The sequence below is a fragment of the Osmia bicornis genome, chromosome 4, assembly GCF_907164935.1.
Source record: "Osmia bicornis bicornis chromosome 4, iOsmBic2.1, whole genome shotgun sequence".
Classification (NCBI taxonomy): Eukaryota; Metazoa; Arthropoda; class Insecta; order Hymenoptera; family Megachilidae; genus Osmia; species Osmia bicornis.
Genome location: NC_060219.1, coordinates 2,834,865 through 2,858,050, shown reverse-complemented (window position 1 = coordinate 2,858,050; position 23,186 = coordinate 2,834,865). Strand labels below are relative to the sequence as shown.

Sequence of the window (23,186 nt, the reverse complement as noted above, 5' to 3'; positions counted from 1 at the left end):
CATTTGTCGCATTCGTTCTTGAACAATACCTCTATGTTTGTATCGTTTCGATTAATTACGAGACGATGAACATGTAACACGCTCGAATTATCCCGCGTTCGCGTTTCGCGGACTCGTCCGAGGCAAAGGGAAAGCGTCAGCGCAACTCGTCGATGCGTCGCGATAATAATTAACCCGTTCGACGGATGGGAACCGACCACGGCGTTTTTCCTGTTTGTCTCGCTGGAGAAGAGGCCGCCGTTGGTTATACGACAATCGTACGCGAAACCACGATCGTGTAGTGCACTTGTGCGGTGTCATGGTCGAGTTAAAATTAGCAAGTCAAGCGGATTCTCCGGCCGCGAGGAGGAGGCGAGGTGTGCAACCGAGGCTGAAACGACGAATTCAACGCCGCCGCGAAACTATGATATGCTCGCCTCGACGTTCCTTCGTTCCATTGTTCCCTTTCAGACTGTCGATAAAACGGATCGGGAGAGAAACTGGGTGAACTGGAGCTATCGATTTCCGCGAATCTCAGCGACACTTTGCCGGATGAATCGATATTTGCAAAATCAGTAGCATTGTTGGGATTCGAAATAATTCGGAGCATCGAAGGTGAAGGACAAGTTTGAAAATCGTCGAAATTATAACTACTTTTGTAGTTATAGATAGAAAGCTTCTATTTTCAAACGCGAAAGAACCGAAACATTTCCGGAAGCCGATGATCCTGATAACGGAACCTGTGTACGCTTTACTCCTGGGTTAATATTTATTCGTTACGCGGTACCCAGAGGTATCGTGTTTTACATGCAAATACACCGGATCGAGGGTGGGGGGTGAACCGAAAAAACTGCTGTCATTGCGAGGCGTAAAAATTAAAACGGTCCATTCGTGATTTATATTACCGTGTACAGCGCGAGTAATGAATGAACGAGTGTGTGCGCGAGTACACAAAACGCGCGAAAACTCGTGTAATCGATAGGGGTTTTAAGTTCGCGACCCCTCGACCGTTCGGGTTTAAAACGGTTTCAAACGGAAACAAAAAGATTAAGGGATAAAATAGTAGCTGTTGTTACCTAATGAGAGAAGTTGATGGACTGTCACGTATCACGTCCCATGGAACTTTTACAAGCAAACAAAGAATCGAAAAATATTTGACCCGTGTTCGGTGCTCGATTGTTTGCGAAACGTTTACCCTTTAGCGAGTAAATCGTAGTTTATTTTTTGTTCTGTTTTTACGGAACAGTGTACCGTTTACCGTTTGGCTGAACAAGTCGGACTATGAATATATGTAGATCATGGAGGGTTGTTTTAAATCTCTTTGTTATAAGTTCGCTTTATACTTCCCAATTGTTTAACACTTTTCCGGCCACTGTTACATATTTAAGATTGCCTGGTAATTACCTGTCAATTTTTCAACAATGCTGCGCTGCCCTATATAGGTTCTATCGTAACAAAAGACGACCATACCAGTTACGAAACGTATGCCGAAACCCATGAACAGAACCGACAGTGTGAAACGTTCGATAAACGACGTCGAAAGTAGGGATTAAAAAAAAGAAAGGAAATACGAGTCTGGAATACAGAATGCATAGACAAAACCATATCGCAGCTATGAAGCCAGAATGAAAGCGAGCGAAACAAAAATCGAACCCGCCTCGTTCTGTCCGCGGCCGGTTATTCCCTGATAACGGGCGGGCGCAATTTGGTCGAATCGCGCGAAAGAATAGTCGGGGTTGGCCAGAAAACATGAAACAATGCGTTTTGCTCGCGACTGTACGCGTCGACACGATGTAGGTTACAAACAGAGGGACATGGGTATCGATTTCAGCACGGTATGCAGCACCGTTGTGAAATGTACCCTCTAACGTTATGTCGCGGTGCGCGTTGAAACCGCGACGCGTCCAGGGAATATCCAGTGGACGGTCTAGATGCGTTGAAACGACAAGAAACTGGGGTATACAGGTGCTTCCAGGAGCTTCGTCATACTCGTTTCATTCGAGACCTTGGGTCTTATCATCAAACCACCCCTAAGAGCTGGAATTTTTCTTTCGAGTTATTTATAACGCCTGGAATGCTCATTTTTAATATATTAATTGAAAATTTGCATTTTCTAAAAATTAAAATTCTTCGAAGGCAGATTGCATTCTTACGCAATAAGGATAAAATCCTGATGCTTACGAAGCGAAATCTAAGATTCTCTAACGCTAAATGGAACATGTTGCGGTGTAACGCAGCATGCGCGACACTGTAAACCCGTCAAGAAGATATCATGGACATCTGAAGTATCTAAGCTACGTTGCATCTTCCGGGTGCAGTCGCGACTCTTGCTAAGCGAAATACGAGAACTTGCAGTCTTTCCTCGCTGACAAGAACTGTCATTTAACCCCTTAATGTTCTCCGTAGGATGCTGTATCAAAAGAATGCACAATTTACGAACTGTTTATTTTTTCAACAATTTAAATTTCGAATATAATTTTCTCCCAATAGGAATTAATTCGACACTACGATTCCTTGATAAATTGAAGAATTAAAAATTTCAATTCACGGGGCTCACCCTAGCCTCGCCCAACTTCCCGCCAGAGAGTCCCCCAACAGCAACGGTTCAAAGGTGCAGACAAAGATCCCGTTTCCGGTCCGTCGTTCCGCGGGACAATGATTCCGAGCGATTTATATTTAATGCGAGAGACCGTGTCACGGAATGGGACGTACTCGAAAGCCGAGTCGAGGGTCAAGATGAAGGTCAATTGAAAAAGGAAACGCGTCCTTGTTGTTCGATCTTACGGATATGTAGATCGACACGGATCGATCGATAACCCTTCAACCGGGAACGAGTCGCATACAAAACGAGCGTAGCTGGATCAGTCGTATCACGGAGGTGATCTAAAACAACGATGAAGATGCGCGGGAAAAAAAAGAAGAAGAAGAAGCGGTGTGCAAGTTTTGAAAAGGCGGACGAACCACGGCCATTATCATTTGAATACGCCTTCGAGCTACTGACGATTTGAATATTTCGTCAATTAAGCCGATGCACGATTTACATAGGTGAGACAGGGTCGGCAACCGACGTAGCCGATTTATTTCTGTGCGTGAAACGCGATCGATACCGATTCCCGGGACTTTTCAGATACCATCTACCGAGTATTTTTTCCCCTTTCGGTTTTCTGTTAACCTCGATTTTTCGACCGTGAAACCTGCCTTCGGCCATGCCAGAAAGGGAAGAAGCATCCCCTCCGGCTGAAATTCTTCGCGTACCTAACCGCACGAGTCGAATTCCGCTGAAACAGTGTCTTCTTTTCGGATACACAATAGTTATCTTGCGGATTAATTCTAACTGGATATCGATAGAAATGTGAAAGTAAATAATTGAAAGATCGCAACAAGTTATATTTGTTCATGACATCATTTTCGGCACATTCTGTACGGGTTCATCGTACTCTAGGTTAATGGTGTTTCAAAGGAGAACCTCTTTAAAATAATTCGGTTCTGAAAACGACGACAATGACTAGGAAATTATCGAGAATCGAACAGGAGGGCACCGCGTGCCTAAGCACGGTATCAACGACACCGTACACGATCGAACGTTTACGTAACCTTTGAACCCAAACGGGAGACGCTTACGCGCACGCTCGACTTCCGGTAGCGCGCGCGTGTTCATCCGTTTATTAACGCGCTCGACGAGGAAAACGCTCGTACCCGGATATTCTCATCCCTCGCGGTTGGAAACGCTCCAAAAGATGAGGGAATCTTGCGCGATGTGAAAAACGTCGAACAAGAAGTTCGATAACTCTCACCGTCATAGCTTCAGGATGAAATGCTAATTGTTCGATTAATCTGGTCGCACGCGGTATTACGTTTTGGATACCGTTATCTCAATCATCTACACCGATTAATACTTCCGGGCTGGGGATTAAAATCACGATCGAGGTGTTTAGTAGATGGAGAAATTTTTTTTTCCTTAACAAATATTCTTTTCTTATCAATTAACAAGTAAACGAGAAATTAGATTGCAATATTTATAAGATGGCTGGAAATGAAGTAACCCAATGTCAATATTTCCAACAGAATATATAAATTTTTCTAACATCGATCGTAGCAACGAACAGAAACTTTCTGACCCACTTTCCTTCCAGACAATCCCTTTAATTTTCTCCAAGCTAATCTATTCCCACACGAAGCGACGTTTGAAACGCCTAGCGGAACCTCCAACAGCGACCCAAATCTCCAAGTCGTTTACATTCCGTGCATTACCGTTTAAATTCGATAACAATGCGTTAATCGTTATAATTCCAGCAGCTTTCCGACCGGCAAAGGTACACGAACGCGACTTTACGTGAACGATAACGAGGCCACGATTACGCGTCGCTCGTTTCGGCACCTTTTTAACTTCCGTCGCGATAAGCGGCGTCGATCAATGAAAGCGGAACAACGACGCGACGCGCGACGGGATGGAAAAACGTGGGAAAACGGACGGTTTTCAGCTTTCGGTTGTCGCCGAGAACGCGATATGTTAATTTTTCTTCACACGATAAACGTTCTTTTATACGTGACGATACTGGTTGTTTTGAAATGTCCGATTTGTCTCGGCGCGTCGCGGAGACGCGTGCGGGCGCTTTTCGCTTCGACGATGTGCGTGGAAAATTCTTTTTAACCGATTATGCGTGGAAAAATTACGATTCGAATAAATTGGAATGTTTCAGAGTAAAGAACAAATCGGTCGAAGTCGCAATTTCCCCATCCGGAAACAGCGGTGGAAATGCAACACCTTCAAAAGTGCAGTGCATTGAGGAAGAAACGAGAAAAAGAAGATACATCGGGAAAAGAAAAATCGCTGTCGAGAAGTGGAAAACGCGAAGGACAGGAATAAAGAAACGTGATCCGACTGAAGGTATTGAGATGCAAATAAGCACCGGTAGCAGTCGTGATTTACGAGGGACAGACGTGTCCATACGCGATTGGGACAGAAAGAACGAAAGTTTGTGAACTCAAAGGCGTTCGGAGAACAAGCAGATACGATCTGCCCGGAAAGATCACAATGGACGAGGGATTTTTATGCGATGAAGTTAGTTGTTCGAACCGATTACAAGATTTTTTCTATCTACAGATATTCTTTTCTTCGAATATTTAATTTACAGTGCTCGTGGCAGTCGAATAAAAATGATTAGAGAAAAATAATTAAAAAGTTGGAAAATGAGGAGAACGAATTGAAGGTGTGCAGGTTGTCGCGAGTGCAGCCTCGCGACTAGTTGCCAGAGCGTATTGACGCGGATTGCAGGCGCAGGTTAAATCGAGCAGACGGTGGCGGCGTCGCGACGCCGGCTGCGCGGACGTGCAACCCTCACCGCCGCTCGTCTTCCTATCTATCGTGGGTGGGGAGGTACAAACAGCGAGAGGGAAAATTTATAAAGAGCATCTGGAGGGGGTAAACTACTTGTTGCGCGTCACGGCGCCCTCGTGACGCCAGTATCCCTCTTCTTCTCTTTCTCCCTTCGCGTTCTCGACGACTACTACTACCGTTACCGTCGCCAGTACGCCCTTTCGCTGGCGACGCCACCGACGACGACGCTACCACCACTAACGCCAGGCGTCGTCGCCACCCTCGACATCGACTCGTGATGCCGTCGACAAAAATAGACGTGTCGTCGCGACGCAACAGATATCACTCGACCTCGACTCGGCTACGACAATTTTCCAGCTTGTCCTTGTACCTCTCATTACCTTCCTTTTTTTAATTACTAATCGAACTTAATTATACGTATAAGATTTAACTTTATCTTTGTCTTGTCAAGACTAAAGCAAAATATATTTAAAGTAACGATGAAAATGTAGTTGGTAAATACTATACGAATACTATACGAATTGAAATTGTCACTGCCTCAGCGACTAACGAAATAAAAATAAAAATAGAAGATCCACTGACCTGAATCTGATGGCCAGGATTGTTGATGTGTAGCTGTTGCGCCTGGTTGATCTGCAGAGTAGAGGTGCCGGGTCCCGAGGGAGGTCTCGGGGGCGTGGAGCTGGTGAAGGGTCCCTGGGAGCCGGTTTGATTGGGTCCACCGCCCTGGGAGCCTCTCGGTGGAAGCGGATAACCGGGGCTGCCGTGATTCGGCATCGATCCCGGACTACCGTATGGCGAATACTGCTGCTTGTATCCTCCGCTTGGGCCAAGCATGCTCGGTTTCCCGCCGCTGCCAGCTTGCGGTCTCTTCATGTCCGCCAGCCCGGCAGCGAATTGGGTTTGCGAGCCGACGAACATGTCGTTAGTTTGTTGGCTTTGGAATCCGGATGTGCCGTTGTTCTTGTGATACGATCCAGTACCCGCGCTCGTCTGTGATTGTCCACCAGCTGGACCCGTGCTACCAGGGCTACCAAGGTAATCGGACGCGCCACCGAATTGCGGGAATTCCGCGTAAGGGGAACGAGCTGTTGGTCCTCTAGCGGCTGCCGCGGCCGCGGCACTGGGGTTGAAACCGCCCAGGCCAAGCTGTTGACTCTTGTGCTGATGTTGTTCGGCCATTTGCTTCAACGTCTGGGCGGCTGGACTCATCTCAGACTTGAAGTCCAAGCCGGAATAAGGTAATCGGACAGGGGAGTATTGGGCCGAGCCGAGAGTACCAGGGCTAGAATTGGCGGGCATCGAGTTCCCGTTGTTGGGACCCGTGCCATTATTCACATTGTTGTTATTGGTGGTCCCGTGTTGCTGGTGTATCGCGTCCTTATCATCCTCGATTTTAATTTGCCCATTGTTCGTCGCGATGCTGTTGTTGTTGTTGTTATTCGCTGCTGCAGCAGCAGCCGCGGCCGCAGCCACCGCTGCATTGTTCGCCAACGCGTCCACAGGGATCTTCTCCTCGAAATCAAAGTCCTTCATGAATTCCGGATGAAAGTCGGAAATCTCCGAGATGAGATCTTTGAACGCGTCGGAGGTGATAATCTCGTCACCCGTGTCGTCTCCCATGAAATCGGAGAAGCCGGGAAAACCGGCACCGTTCGCCGCCGCGTCTTTTTCCAACGCGGCGGCGCACTGTTCTAGGTCGACGAACTCGTTATCGGGTTCCTGTTTGCATTCGACCAGGTTGCCGATATCAACGCAGCCGATACCACCGGGGGCAGCTGGGCCACCTGTGCCAGCGCCACCGGAACCAGGTCCGCCTCCGTTTCCGTTCCCAGCCTGAGCTCTCGACGTGCCGGATGCTGGTGTGTCCGGACCTGATTTCGGCGACGACGACGCATTCAGCAGGTCGCTCTTCACAGAGGCGTTCGTTAACGCCTTCACCGTTACGTTCGTGGATATCTGTTGAGCCTGCGAGTTCGCGGCCGACGTGGTGAACTCTAGTTGCTGCACGATCTCCACCGAGAACTTGGTCAATCCTTCGTTCCCGCCACCGCCGCCTCCTCCTCCTCCACCTCCGCCACCGCCGTGCGTCTGACCCGTCGAGTTCGTACCGTTTCCGGCCGGATGCTGACCGTGGCCGTGATGAGGCCCGCCACCGCCTCCTCCACCGGGACCCTGCTGATGTTGATGCTGTGCCTGCGTGCATTGCAGCTTCACCGGGGGCTCGCCAAAGCCACCGTCTCCGCTACCACCGCCCGCTGGCTCCAACTCCTCGGCCGTCCTCTTCACGAATTTTTGCTGCTGAAACGAGATAGCGACAATATTGATTAGTTTTACAGTTGCCAGTAAAACGGATCACGGATTAAAATTATTCGCGCGATGATAAAATAACGCGATCAGAATCTTTGTCTGAAATCATAGATAAATCCATCGAAGCGTCTCGTTCCGGAGAACCACCCAAGTAGCGAATGCCTCGAAAAATCGCGCGAATTACAAAGGAAAAGAAACTCGACAACGTCTTGTAAATCCCTCGGCGTCTCGCGATTCCCATTAGAAGCAACCGACAGACTGATCGGACTGGAAAAAAGGGAACAAAAGTGGCAGAAGCTACCAGGCAGGCAGCGTTCTGCTCGTGGGTCAAGGCAAAACGCGGCGAGTGCTCTAAACTCGTTGGTTTTTCTGCCATCGCGAGCCAGGTAACCGGTAACGCAGGATATTTAGCTCGCGGTACCTGGATGCTTCGTTCTGTTCCCCGTTTCTTTCGCAATTAACCCGGCTATTTCTCACCGTACCTGTCAATACTGGCGACCCTTTTTCTACGCCGGTGTCCACCGTGCACCAGCGACGAATCGACCGTTCGGTCAGCCTCTGACAGCCTGTTTTGTCTGTTCGAGGCTGGTGTCCCCTTGCCGGGCATAAATCTTGCAACGCGAATCAGTTTCTACCGCTCGGCACGTGAATCTATGCGATCCGCGAGACGTCCATGCGTGGTTGGTTCTATCGTGATAACGAGACGGACCCTGATAGTTTATCGTCTGCGCACAGCTTTAACCAGCCTTCGAACAGAAGCCGGTGAAATATGTTTGTTACCGTCAGGATTTACGCCCCGGAATTGACGGATGGAACAAATAAAGAAAATAATCCGATCGATAGTTTCAATTTTCAAAAATTTCAATTTTAACATTATATCATATACATATAATAATTTGAATAAGATTTAAATTTGGAATACAATAAATCATACGACAAATAACCCACTTCTATTTATTTAATCTAGGGTTTATGAAAGCACTTCCTCTCCCAGCTACTTTTAATTACATACCACAGGAGGTATTCGTTGTGACCTTCTTACGTATCGTGCACGTGATGACCCTGTATCATAGATTCCAGCACGCGTTAGTAAATTCCTTAATTAATTACTGCTCGAATGCGTTACACTATCTAGAAAATTCATCAGCAGAATACATACAAGAAAATAAAATAACAAAGAACAGATCAAACTAGGAAGCGAAAAAAAATTACATTCTAAAATCAACAATGGAAAGGAAAAATTGATATTATATCAGAATCCATGGAACAGTTTACTGTTGGCGTATGTAGAAATGAAAAATAAGCCAATAAATTGGAATGAAAACACGTGGCTGGTTCTTCTTGCGAATCGAGAGGTGGGTTTTCGAACAGGTGAAACACATAACGCGGATAGGAGAAAAAGATCGGAAAAAGTTTTTCCGGGGCGCGGTCGAGCCGCCATGAATCGCACACAGATCCACAGACAGTCGGTGTACATTTGTCATGATTTGAACCGGGATAACCTCCGCCTCGTTCCAAAATCGATAATACGTATTACCCTCTAATAGGGGAGTAGCTCCGTCGTACGTTTCCGTGTTCAACCCCATTTTGGGTCTTGTCTTGAAACGAATCTGTGCCTCTCCTGCATTGTAACCACGGTATTCAACCACGCGACATCTTGAAGAAGCTCAACTACTCTTTGGATAGGATAGGAATTCTACAAAAATTACACAACTATACAAGTTTCGTATGATCGATGAAAAATTCATGTAAAAAAATTCACGGTTCGACGTTTGAAAATGGCAGACAGATTTGACGGTAGCAAATCTGCTCGAAAAATTGGTGCTACGAGCCTGGAGCGTAGGCAGTCGCGAGGAAATTGCGGAGAAAGCGAGCAGCAACGCAGACATTTCCGTCGCCTTTGCGGAAACCGGAACGCCCGTATTTTTCGCCCGGGAAAAACGAGAGAGCCAGGTTGGATTGTATATACGTAAGTTGTAATAGATGCGAGACGAGATCCCGGAGAGTAGTTTCGGTCGGGCATGCCGCCTTTAGCGAAGCAATTTCGCGGGGCGAAAATGTACGCCAACCTCTCGCTGGATAACCGAGCCGAGCCACCGCTTGCTTCGCGTCAATATTCCTTCCTGCGGATCCTAGACTCGGTTTTAACGCGTTGCCTACTATGGAGGTCGCTAGTGACCATCATGAATTTATTTAATAATTATAGAAGCGCATTTCGATATCAGTGTGATACACGCGCCGATGGAGGAGGAATCTTAAGAAGCTGGGGAAGAAAAGATGCCATTGGCCTAGTTTCTCAAGATCCATGAACGCTGCCCTACTTCGGCAAACATAAACATTGTTGTTCATCCTTCATCTTCTATTCTATTACAAGCTTTTCCTCTCCATCTCCTCGTTCTTCGCAGCAAAAGGGTTAAGGTTTGGATAGGTAAATGCTTTAATCGAGCGAAGCGAGAAAAGTGGTACCGATTCGAGTTATTAATCAAGCATCAACACGAGCATAAATCTTCCCCAACTTTCATTTCTACCCGTTCGGTTTCATGAACCCGTCCCTTACTCTCGTTCACCCCTATCTTTCTCCCTCAAGTTATTTCACCCCTGACCACGTCCAGCTCTTTATTACGCTCGAGGAATTCGTACAACCGATTAATTCTGCCATTTAGCGATTACGAATTAATAGTTGGTTACGTACACCGTCGACGAAAATCAATAGTGGTGTGGGTGTTGACAGAGGGTGACTACACCGGCGTGGCGATGGGAGAGATGGCTTTTGGCCGCTCGAGGAGCCGATTTAACCCTCGAAATCGGTTACTGCAACGCCGAGTTTACCGAACTTCGGGGCCCCGTCGTATTATGCCACTTCGACCGGAAATAATAGCCCGCTACACACCGCTTCCGCGTTTCAACATAGTGTACTAGCAAAATACCTACATGAAAACGAATATTTTCGAATACAAAGATATCTGCTGCGTTTCATTCAGATTGCTGTCAAAATAATTATTTATTGCATCTAGATGGTTCAGTTTATAATAATCTTTGAGACTTGGAATGAAATCCCAGAGCGATTCACTGAATCTTTTCCAAGCTTGCATTCGTGGTACGAGCAGATAAGAAGCGTGTCAGTAACCTTGAAGCACTCCCGAGTTCCCTCCTGCGTGGGAGGATACGGCACATCTATTGAGCGTTACGTTTCGTTAACGACGCCAGCTCTCCGCTAGCCAGACGATTGTTAACACGACCTAAATATCAACCGACTCTCTTTCTCCCTCTCGTCTCTTTAACCCCTTCGTCTATGATTTTTTTCGATAGTTGCGTCAATCAGAGCTAACTATTTATTGCTTCAATTTTAAAAGAAATAAATAAAAATGAAATATCATACGTGCGAATTTCTAATTAGAATTAAACTAAAAATTTAACTATACTTAAAGTACCAGCCACATTTAACACATCTGAACTGTAAGTGCGACACGATGTTGTACAGTAAAGGGTTAATCCTTCAAACACGGAGATCATTCGCGTCCACAGTTCGAATCATCATTTTACGAATCGTTTCTGACTATTTTCTAATCTACTTTTTACAACTGTGACTAATTTATAATTTAATTTAGCTTCGAGTACAATGTTTCAATTTACTCGAAGGCTGTCGACCCTTTTTTGACGATGGGCGTATCTGTGAAGCGTGGAAAACGAGGGCGATCATTGTTGCGCATCAAACCTACGTGACTGGGCAGTTTTACCCGTTCTCAAACATCGAGCTCTTTATAATGAACGCGTATTCGAACCATAGAATCAATTAAGCTTCGAAAAGAGCATCAACAGTCACGCTTTACTTTTACTGTTTTGTCATTCGAGAAAATAGACGGGAAATCTGTTGAACATTGCTGCTTCCTTCGATGCTAAAAGTATATCCTTCGCGGTGATATAGCGTTTGAAACTGTACGATTGAATTACGATGCCGTGTAGAATGAATCGCGTTTACTAATGCTTACCGATGCACTTGATACTGCAGGTGCGAGCAACACGTGTACCATTTAGAAATCAAGATTTTAAAATATGTATCGTGTTCGTTAAACAAGAGACTGCAGTGTGTGGTTGAAATAATTATTACGGACACGAGTGTTCTTTTTTATGGTTATGACTTAATGGCAAAATTGTTCGAGTTCAAGGAGCAGCTGTGCATAAGGTCGACGTTTCGCTGGATAAACAATAAATAATAAACAACGATGTAAAGTGCATCCCATGTGGTCGCACGTGTCGCGATGGAACGCTATTTGCGGCTTTGATATTTATAAGCCGTTCTAATTTAGCCGCAGACGTATAAATATCAATTTAACGTGCACTGTGTGTGATTGCGTTACAATTGCCTTTGACTCTCTTTCGATCGAAACTCATCAATTACTCTATTAACTTAGACAAACACTGAATTAATCAATTTACAACTTACTACTGTCCATTAGCGAATATCCAATTTCCTTCCATTCATTTCCGAAAATAATAATAGAGCTTTCCGATTTGTTTTGTCAGGAAAAATCGATCGATTCTGGGTTATACGATTTTTGTTTAAAAAGGAGAAGGATAACAAAAATGAGATCTCGTTCCAACCCTCCAATACGTCCTTCTCGCACCCTCTGCTCGCCATACCAGGAAAACTGTACGGGACAAGTAACCGGCTCGACGGCAGGCCAGAAATAAAATGTTCAGCAGAGTGCTCTAATCGCGGCTATAGTTAGAAACAATTATCGAGCAGAACGAAGTCGGTGCCGGTTTACGGTCAATCGGTGTCGTTTTGCGGCGTCCGGCCACCCTCGGCGAGTAGCCACCCTCGTTGGGCGCGCGGTAATTTAATTTTTCCCAAAAATCCAGACGGCTGTGAACGGGGCAAAAATTAGCGGACGCGGTTTAACTAGCCGCGGTATTTCAATCCAAATGAAATCATTTTTGCAGAATAAAGGTGAGATTAAACGCGTCGTGTTCAAACGCAAACGCTAAAGAAAAAAAAGATGAAAATATATGATATTATTAATAGAATAAGCTAGATGAATTACTATTGTATCTTCAGACTATTATCGTCCTCGCGATTATTCAAAATAACATTGCCCCAGTTCTCCGGATTTCGCGGAAACCGGAATATTCAAAGATTTCTCTAACTCGATAATCGACAAAGGACCCGTTCTCCGCTTCCTCGTTCAAGAGTCAGGGCGAAGAGAAACCATGCACCAACATCGACTATCCATGTAAGTTTATTATCAGTGGCTGGTAATATCGTGTCAAGCCATGAGTGTACGAAGGCGTACTGTAATTGCGGTGGAAGCGATGCGGTTAATAGGGTGTGGCAGCCCCTGCTTCCAAAGTTATTACGTCCCTATATTATTGATACAACTCCATTACGAAAGTCCTTCGAGAGTTCGGATAGAACACGATGTGTCGGGGTCACTGCATCTCAGACGATCTTTCCTTACTGCAATCTCGAGATTTTTCTTATCTCCTTAACAGATCGGATATATCGGAATAATATGATACGGTACTCTATAATTATTCAACGTTCGATGCTTTTCAATTGAAATTTTCTTTTTATACCTGATTGTTTCTTAGCGAGGCATCGAGGACAGCCATGTATACAATAAGAAACGGTGAATATCCTCGATTCGAAATGCAGGATCGGTTTCGTGCGTCGTATTCGATGATATCGCGCGTCAACTATTACGGCTCACGATAGATCTGCGTGTCACGATACAAAGCACATGCGCGGCCGTAGACTTTCGTCGCTTGATATGCAGATTTCCAGTAATTACAATAACAAATCGCGCACGGGCAGACATAATGGAATCACGTGATTGTAACGTGCGTAACCGGCACATACGCGATACGCGAGCCAACCAGAGTTATGCCGATTCGTATGTGTCTCTCCCCTAGTGCACCGGCGCTCCGTTACGTCGAGAAAGTTATCGATGCGTCTCCGCGAAATAATTCATCGAAATGTATAAACAAATTTAGTAGAATCATCAAAAATTGTTCGATAAAAACGTTGTCGGAATGATCGAATATTCGAGACGACGATTCGATCTCGAAACGGCAATCAAAAGGAAAATAATCGATTTCTGGTTGGGGCGAACCCATTTGTCCGTGGCGGATGTTTCCCAACGAGAAGAAGGAAAAAGATATCCGTTCTGGAATCTGTCTCGGAAAATGCGACGAATCTTGTTTTCCCTCTTCTCTGTCCTTTTCCTCCTGTCCATCCAGTGGAATCGCGTCTTTCGAAAACAATGGGACAGGAAAAGGTAAACCGAGTCGGTGCTACCACCGCGAGATATCACACATCGTCTGTTCACCGTCGATGCGCAAGTGTCGTCTTCGTCCACGAAGAGAGACACGCGTTCGCACGTGAACGGTAGCGAAAGATAGAAAAACAGAGAAGACCCCTCTTGCCTCGATCGAGCGGGGATCGTGTTATGCAATCTCGTCGTCAGAGTTGTCGGTAATTGCTTATTTATTACTCTATCACGCGATGGTCTGATTTTTGTCACCGACCATCATTGTCGAGAATGTTATTTTTTTCTGTTTCTCTATGTTTTTCTTCGCGACGATAGCTTCGATAAATAATCGCGGATAAGAATATTAGTTACAATGCTTCTTTATTGTAAAATGCGACGAAGGGAAGGAATCGAAGGTTGCGCGTGTAAACGATGCTACTTATAGGATTCCCTGTGCGGTAGAAAATTTTCCAAATAAATCAATCGTCGGATTCTTCTAAATTGTCGCCGAGATTGAGATTTCTTGGGATCGCGAGCCGCGAGAGGAAATGGGATGGAAAAATGAACGAATCGAGTGTTTATTCGGAGCGCGACGTCAACACTCGATAATACGATGCGCCTATTAGTTTCGCATCGACCAATCGAGCACGACTATCGCATTCAGCGTCCGGTCTATAACATAGTTGATACTCTCGCATAATTCATGATAGATCCGTGAAATAATTCAACAGAAGCGTGGGAGATTCCACTTGCGAAGCGATGATGCACGCAGTTACAACCCTTCTGGATATTACTTTTCCATCCCTTTTTCCTTATTTAAATCGTTGCAACCACCCTTTCGTTCACCCTACGAAGCAATAATTGTAAGAGTTTGAAAAATGAACACGTTTCGTGTTTCGTCGTTGAAGATCATGGATGGAAATTGTTCGATTCACGTGGCCCAGATTTATGCTAGACCTCGATAATAAAACATTATCGATGATTACCTTGACCTCGAGTCACACGTAAAAAGGAACAAAAAGTTAGGAAAAAAATAGAAACTCGAAGCATGCAATACAACGTCAGTCCGTTTCGTATTACAATGTGTATGCAAATTTTTATATTAGGTATCTGACGTTCCGTACGTTTCGCAATGTTCGCCGCGGATAAAAACGCGAATACCGGAGGATAAAGAGCAGCTGGCAAAAGGTGGGGAACAAATGGCTCGAGGATTTTCTTTGAAAGAAGAAAACGCTTAAATTTCCGAATAAACAGACGATAAGATATTAGGTAAAATTCCAAGTCGTACGAGATGAAAATTTAACAAAATTTTGAAAAATAAAAAACCGAGCGAAAGAGGAAATGCAGGAGAGAAAGCGCAGATCGATCGGGTCGATGCAACTGCACGAGTTGCAGAGGCCCGGCCGCCTTTTCGCCATGGCGATAAATTCTGGCGAGCTTGCGAGCTAGCTAGCTAGCTAGCGAAACGAGGGATAGAAAGAGAGGAAAATGTTCTCGCAAGGCGAACGCGATCCGCTCAGCTTTCCTGCAAAATATTTCAGCACCTTGGCACGACTCCCATCGGGGCGTCGAATTGATTATTGAACAAACAGCGTGATACCTGACTTACGTCGACGTCGTGGCGACTGTTACCCCATAGAAAGAACTTGCCCCTATCGCCTAGAACGCGTCGTGCCCGAAGAAAGATAGGCAAAGAGATGGTAGAGAATGAACGTTCTCTTGGAAATTTATAACTGGCCAGGATGGTGGGTCCGCTGGAACTCCAGCAACGATGCAATTTACAGCTTTTCTCATTACACGATACCCATCCTCTATCTAACACCGCAGCTTCCTTTTTCCTTTTCTTTTTTTTTTTTTTTATATTGTTTACAAATAACGTTTTGAATATAAAATTAGAACCGTCTAATAGATGTAAAGCATAGATCCGTGCTGCTTAAATCAGTAGCAGCTTATCGCAAATGCTGCGAAGGGAAATATTTAATTGCACCGGGTCTGGTAGATTGGATAAATATTCATTAGAACGCACAGCTTACTCGAGCGACGAGATTATTCCTAGTTATCATTTATTCATCTATGTCATCAGAGACACCCGGACGGAGGAGGTTTAATTAAAAAAGATACGGTCCTCGGGCGCGAATTTCTTCACCAACGAGAGGAGCAGGATAATTTAACGCGGGCCCGGTGTGCACCAGCTCGAAAGGAACATTATTATTCCAGCTACCGAACCACGCTAATTCGCTAGTGGTCTGGCCCGAGACTACTGAAACTTCTCGTTCACGACTATCTTACCCGGTAACGGCCGATTCAATTCTACCGGCTACTATATTTAATCAGTCGGTCACCAACACAAACATTGTTTTCATCTGCTTGCCGGCGATCCGTTAACGAACGCGAAGAAACGGCTGTAAAAGGGAAATCACCCCTCGACTTGCCTTCGATGCATAGACCAATTGCCAAACAGATTATATTTTCAGTGATAAGACTGTGATAAGAGGAGAAACAATTTTTCCTCGAGTAGTGGCGCTTGATATTCGTGGGAAAGGGTGGTTCTACTTAACGTAGCTACTTGGATAATTATTTCCGAAGTATAATGAAAATCCCTGAAAATCGAGTTTGTCCCTGAAAATTCAGCAGGCCGGGACTCGTTATTTGCACTCGGGGGACTGATATTCGAATGCAGCCAACACAGTGAAATACTATTATGACGGGGGAAAAACAAGTTTCGGGAAGTTCGACGAGCCAGAACTTCCGAGGTTACAGCGAAACTAAAATACAACCGAGTAAGATGTCGAGGTTAGTTCGACTGGAATTCCGTAGACTCAAAGTCTGTTTGAAAATTTATGCACCTGTATCGTTGCTCTACTAGTACGATCGAAAGCTTTATAACAAACAGAAAGAAGGTTTTTTACCGGCAATATTTGTCTAGAACGATTCGCTTCAACGTTTAATTTTACTTAATCAGACTTCCCTTGAATCACCGCAAGTACATAATCGATGTCAGTGATCGCGCGAAAATAAGGGTCGTTTAAAATTCACATCGCGGCGAACGCGCCAAGAGAACGGAAGCTACACCGACAGGGTTTTTAACGCTTCATCCCTTCGACGAGGGGTTAAACTACTGGGCCATCGGTCCGATTTTCACGACGTGCCGCCACCAGATATCGATTTCCCTTCGACCTCTTTTACCCTCCAACCTCGTCTGTACGCGCGTTCACGCTCGCACCATGATTTCGCAAAGAAAGGGAGAGGGATTGCTTTGCATGAAAGTCACCCGGTATAAGGGTGATATTCATAAAGAACAGAAGAGAAATAGGACAAAGATTTTTGAAATATCTAATATTCAAATATATATATTATAAAATACCCTTGTCAGATAGAGTATCTAATAGAAATAGAAGAAGAAAGAAAATGAGCGAGCCAATCGTTTCCTCTTGAATATACATATATGTACGTGTCTCTACATGTACGTGTGGTTGCAAAGGGTGAAGGAAGAAGAGGGTAGAAGTGCCAGAGCACGGTCTCGTGAACTTTATCCACAAGAGGCAACTTCCGGGCGGTGAGTCGTCTTTAAGTCTTCGTCGAGTCGCGAAAACTTTCTCGACTAGTAAGATCAAGCCGAAAAGACAATGTTTTGACTTCTCCTCGTTCTCTTTGTACCGAAAGAAGTTTCGGGATTCCACGATAACACGATGTAATTCGTTTACGGTACGTATAATTAACTTCTATCGCGTATGTTAACAATTTTATTGAGTTTTTAATCAGTTTATATGTTTCCAAGATTACCGGTATGCAACAGGAGGAACAAGATCGAAGCTTGAAGAAAGGTGAGGTCTAGTTTGAAGGAGGGAAATGAGAACGATTTTAATAAAGCATCGATCGGTTCTCTCGAATTTCTTAGCTGTCCAGAGGGCTCACGAACGAGGAAGCCACGACAACATCGTCGGCCCACGAAGCTGCCCCACCGAGCTTTATTAACCGTTCGTGATTTACAGCGACCCTCGCGGCTGATATGTTTCCCTTCAAAATGAACCTGCGCTCGCGCGCTCGATTTAATTGCAAAAGAGTACGCCGGATGATTTACAGCTGTTCCGTTATGGCGTCGTTCCCGATACGGCTCGTTACAAATCCTCCGTTACGCGAAACGTAACACGAATCACTCGATCGAACAGAGGAAACAGAATAAATATTAGACCGTTGCGGATGAAACGATAGAATTTCAACAATTTTCAACGCGGCTCATTTTTCAAGTGTCTTTGTTCCTCTTTTTCGGATCACTTTCGAAGCAATGAAACTATTCGCAAGATATTCGACAAATTTGTTCGCGTTCTATGTACAGCTATGGCTTCGGTAATGCTTGATCAATAACACCGCTTTTGCAACGCGCCACGTGCTTTTCCTCCTTTGTAAACTTACGTTGAGATCGTGATCCGATTTTTCCAGATCTCTTTGAATAAACGCGATTAATCGCGCTTGGAAATTAAATACTTTAAACTAATTATGAGCGTTCAAGGAATTAAATTTAGAGATCTGAAGAAGGGGATGGGGTGAAAATCAGTGCGAGCGGAATAAATGGTGGCGGATCGCGATGCGTGTTCGAACGTCGACGGGGATTAAAAATACGCGGTGCGTCGCCGCGAGGCCATATCTGGTTTATCAACCGCGCGTTGATTATTTCGCCGGCAATGAAAACATTGAAGATACTGGTCGGCCGACGGTTTAAGCTCGTTCCCGTTCAAAGTTAGCGCCAGAATTCCCACAACACACGTTTTTGTCACCGATAAACCGCTTGACTCTTCGTCGCCCCTCTTCGAGATAATGTCGTTCCAATAAAATCACTTTACGCGCTCGGCCGAACTGATAACGCCACGGTTAAGTATAATAAAAATCAACTGCAAACGTGCTTTTCAGTGGTCGCATAAGATTCTCGTTTCGCAAAATTCACATTTTTTTCAAGAAACTGTTTCACTAATTAAATCATTAAAACTCTAATTGCATATTAAAATTGAGAACAATTAATCGGTAAATTTAAGCTTTTAATTTATAGCAATACTATTCTCAAATATGGCTGACTACACACTGAATTTTATCTAAAAGAAGAATATAAAATATTTTTAATAATCTAAATTGTAAAATAATAATCAGCGCGTGACAGAATCATCAAAGATCAAAGTGTTAACCCAGGTCCGAGAAGCGTTGACGATCGATCCGCGGTATCTCGTGCTCGTCAGAGGATGTCGTAACGAAGAAAAGGTGGATTTTTCAAGAATTTCAAGCGATCGAACATGGAATCGCCGGTGTAAGCGACACGAGGAGCCAACAGAGCAAAGGCTGCCTACGTAATCGCGAGTTCGGGCCAAAGTCTAACAGACACGACACACCTCCGACCTTCCTATCGATCTGCGGCCGGAGGTTTTACGCGTCCTCCACCCTCCGTAAGCTCGTCGACCCTCTCCGCCCTCTCGCTGTACGCTCGAATCCTCGCGAGAAGGAAAAGCAAGCAGGTAAAGCTTTCGTGCGAACGTTTCTCGGCCACCTTTACCCCTCCATCGAGCCTACCATCGGTATCCCTCCCTCTTTTCCTTCTCATCCCCTATCATCGAACTGTCTTTGTCTCGTTCACCCCATCGCGAACGAAGACGGTACCAATAACGCTCCTTTACGACCGCGACCCAAGCATCAAAGTTACGTGCACCCATCTGATTGAAAGTGCACGTCTCTAATCCTGAGAACGATCGAGCAATTCGTTCGGGATAAAAATATCGCCGGAAAAATTTCAAAAAGACTTTCCTCTTAGAAATTTCAGTGGCTCGTTTTAATCGCGGTAGTATTCGACGAAAGGAAATTTCGGGTTTGCGGAAAAGTTTAAATCCCGCAAGTTCGAAAACACCGCGCGATATTTCGGTTCACGCTGATGAGAGGGTAGGATTCATAGCCGGAACGAGTTTTCGTCAGAGTGGAAATTAGCTGAGAAACGCGGTAGTTTATCGCGTCGTAAAGCGCGGTCGCATCGCGAGCAAACGCTCGATCGGACTGTAACAACAACGAGCAGCGAGGAAAAGAGAACAGCAGAGGAAAACAGGGCGGCAAGGAAAAGCGTGAATGACGCCAGACCGAGTTGTACCGTGGCTCGGATTATCGGACGCGTGCTCCAGTAATATTTCTGACGAATCAGAAATTATTCCGGAAATTTTACTCTCTCTATGTATTGAAAAGAATACGGGTGTACGTTGATTCTCGTTAATTTTAGAGCATTAATCTTAAGACCATTTAATCGTGTAAATATATCGTGGACCTGTTGAATTTTACGCAATAAACCTTGTAAATACTTTTGCTACGACGACAGATAATAACGATATCCTGGTACCTTTTTATAATTATCACGATATGAAAGGGGTAAATTGAAATACTGATTCCGTTTCCCTGCATCGTCGATCCGCTACGAAGCTAAATATATCGCCACAGACACGGGGTCTATCGACAGAACAGCAAAGACGCTGAAATCTTGTTTAAAGCGTAGCCTAATAACTCGGCAAGGTCGTACAAGCGTATTTCGGTGCCTCGAATCAAGAATTACGGGACTAGCTGAGAATTAATAGTCTTCTAGTAGCTACACATCTCGTTTCAAAGGAACAAGCCTTATATTTGCTTCTTTAACACGTAAATTTTAAAATAATTTTCGTTTGATAAATGAAAATTAAGACCCCGATATACGGTGATATATGGAGAGAAGAAACACTTCCACGGTAAACTATCACGGATTTCGAAGCGTTATCATCTTTTTCGCGGATCAACGGAATAAATTTGTTCTCCCGATAGCCACCCACGTGTTTCTAAAATAAATTACACTGCGCCGGGCAAACAGGTTTATTACTGCTCGTGCATTCGAGAACTGGAGCGACCGAGACGAGACCCTCTCGCGTCCATAAATATTAAAATGTCCTTAAAGCTTTATTTAGGCGATACCGTTTCCTCGTGGCCGCGCGTGTTTCACTTTCGCGGTTAATCGGAAGCAACTTATCGTTCTTGGATTCCGAAAAATCCTTGAAAATAATTTCTTTGTCATTTCGTCAGTATGTTTACACGCTAAAGAATCAGATTTTCAAACGAAACTACACAGCAATGTAATTAAATAATCAATAAATCTCTGGTAATTAAACATCCTCTGGGATTCTACTGTAGCCGGTCGAAATTCTGCCGACTCCCAATGGTCCGTCACTAATAAATTTCGAAAGCTTTTTAAATTACACTCGACCTAGTAAATTTACTCGATATTAAATTTGAAAATACAATATAGAGTAATATAAAGATAAAGTTATCATTCTGCTGCAGCGTACATTAATTAAAAACCATTCACCATTTGCACGCTCGAAATTTTACAAACGAATTATTTGTAGAATAAAAAAGTGAGAAAACAGTGTATCCTAACGCGAAAGGATAGAAAAAGAATTGAAGAATCAATTCTTGCCGATTGGTGGCCAGTTTCTTTGATTCTCGTTACCGTTCGTCCTCGTTATCGTTCGTTCGCTATCACAGAGGCGGGCAAAGTATGCCGGATTCCTCGCATCGATGCCCGATAGAACGATGCGTGCGCGATACCAGCGTGCTTCGAAACTCGTAGCCAGCACTCCCGGTTGCTTCCGTTCCTCTTTCGGCCCGACTCGGTTCTGCTCGGCTCCACGCAACGCGTGTAATCAAGCGGTATAAATAATTCCGTGGAGCAGCCATGAGTCGGTCTACCCGAGAGGAGAGCTCATTCCTCTGTTATGACATGCCGGAATCCGGGATGCCTAAACAACCCTTTCGCGCGAAAAAAAAAATACACGCGGCGCCGTGTTCTTCTTACCACTCGGTTAACCCTTTCGATGATGATACCGAAACAAATACGCTTCAAAATCGCAAGCAATGGAAATTCGAAATAATTTATTTCGAAATAAATTTGTTTACGTTTGAATAATTAAGCTTCTAGAACTAATTGGTCATTTTTTCGTTTCTAACTGCAATTCGAAAATTAGTAATTTTAACGGAACCTCGCGAAAGAATTCAATTATAATTGAATTTGATACTTTCTTCTGCATCGGATTCTTGAGTAACGCCTCGGCTCGTGAACCTTGGTCGTTAGTGCAACGGAACCGTTCGGTGCGCTCGGTGCACTCCGGACAAGGGGAAAACGCGGAATGTCCGCGAGCTCGCACTGGATGCCCCTATTATCGGTCGTCCGACCACCAGAATGCCGTTAGACGACGGTCAATCTATTGTTCTACGTGTGTGCATGCGATCTTGACGCTCTTCGGACGACCGACAGCGAAGCCAACGTCCTAACTGCGACGAAATCAATAAGCGTTGCTCTCAACATTCTTCTCTCTTTTCGTATACAAAACAGATAACATTTTTCAATATTTTCAAGATTAACCCATTCATCTGTGATTTGTTCGATACTTGCGTCAGTCAGAGCCAACTCTATTTCTTGCTTGAATTTTAAAAAACAACGGGACATGCATTCAACGACCCTCGACTAAACAAATTAAAATTAAAATTCAACTCAAAATTAAAACCATACTAAAAGTACCAGCCGGATTTGACACATTTGAACTGTGACGCGACGTTGTAGTACAAGAGGTTAATAAATTATTTTTCATCTACCAAATTGAAAGTTATTCGCGCAACTTTGAAACGTTTCGTTTTCAATGAAAATCGTACGAACGACATTTTTCATTCGATCATCGACGAGTATCGCAAGAGTGTACAAAGTCACGGTATAATAAATACGTTCGTGTTATGCTCCAAGAGACACGCACCGCAATTTCAATACAAACAACCGGTATACATGGTGCAATACAGTTACGACGGTCAGACGTTTCCGGTTTCTTTGAATCTTCCAGAGAGACCAATGCGTGGGTAAGACGCGGGAACGCGTTTCAACCGGGTGTCGTTGGAAAATCGGCGAACAAGCGGCGATCGCGATAAATCGAGAGGTCCGATTCGATCGAACAAATACACCGACGAGCTTTCGTCGGTTTTTTCGGGAACGAATCGTTTTTATCGTCCCGGAACTTCCGTTATCAGCTGACATTTCGTGTACGCTCCAAGTTTCCAACAGACAGTCAAAGATAAAGAACAAAAAATTTACAAATCAATAACGCGTTATCTGAGTGCGGATTGTAAACGCGTTGGCGAGGTTCGATTTTAAAGCTGGAATTCTTTGAAATTAGAAATTCTTCGTTTACCAAGGACGATACGTACAAATTTCTCCATTACGCTTACAATTAATTGTAAGAAACAATCAACGCTAAAGGGTTTTAGCAAAGTTC

The 23,186-nt window shown here is 44.5% G+C and overlaps 1 protein-coding gene across 5 annotated transcripts in view; it reads right to left on the bottom strand.

Moving 5' to 3' along the window:
* Positions 1–23,186, bottom strand: part of LOC114882974 (neurogenic protein mastermind) — a 123,889-nt gene that overhangs the window by 33,718 nt on the left and 66,985 nt on the right. For 2 of the 5 annotated variants that reach the window (XM_029200233.2, XM_029200260.2), the window contains exon 2: positions 5,900–7,618. In XM_029200233.2, coding sequence (XP_029056066.2) covers positions 5,900–7,618 — 1,719 coding nt within the window. Of the gene's footprint in view, positions 1–5,899; positions 7,619–13,204; positions 13,400–23,186 lie in introns of those variants that run through there. The other 3 variants (XM_029200242.2, XM_029200270.2, XM_029200250.2) reach the window with 2 other exon arrangements.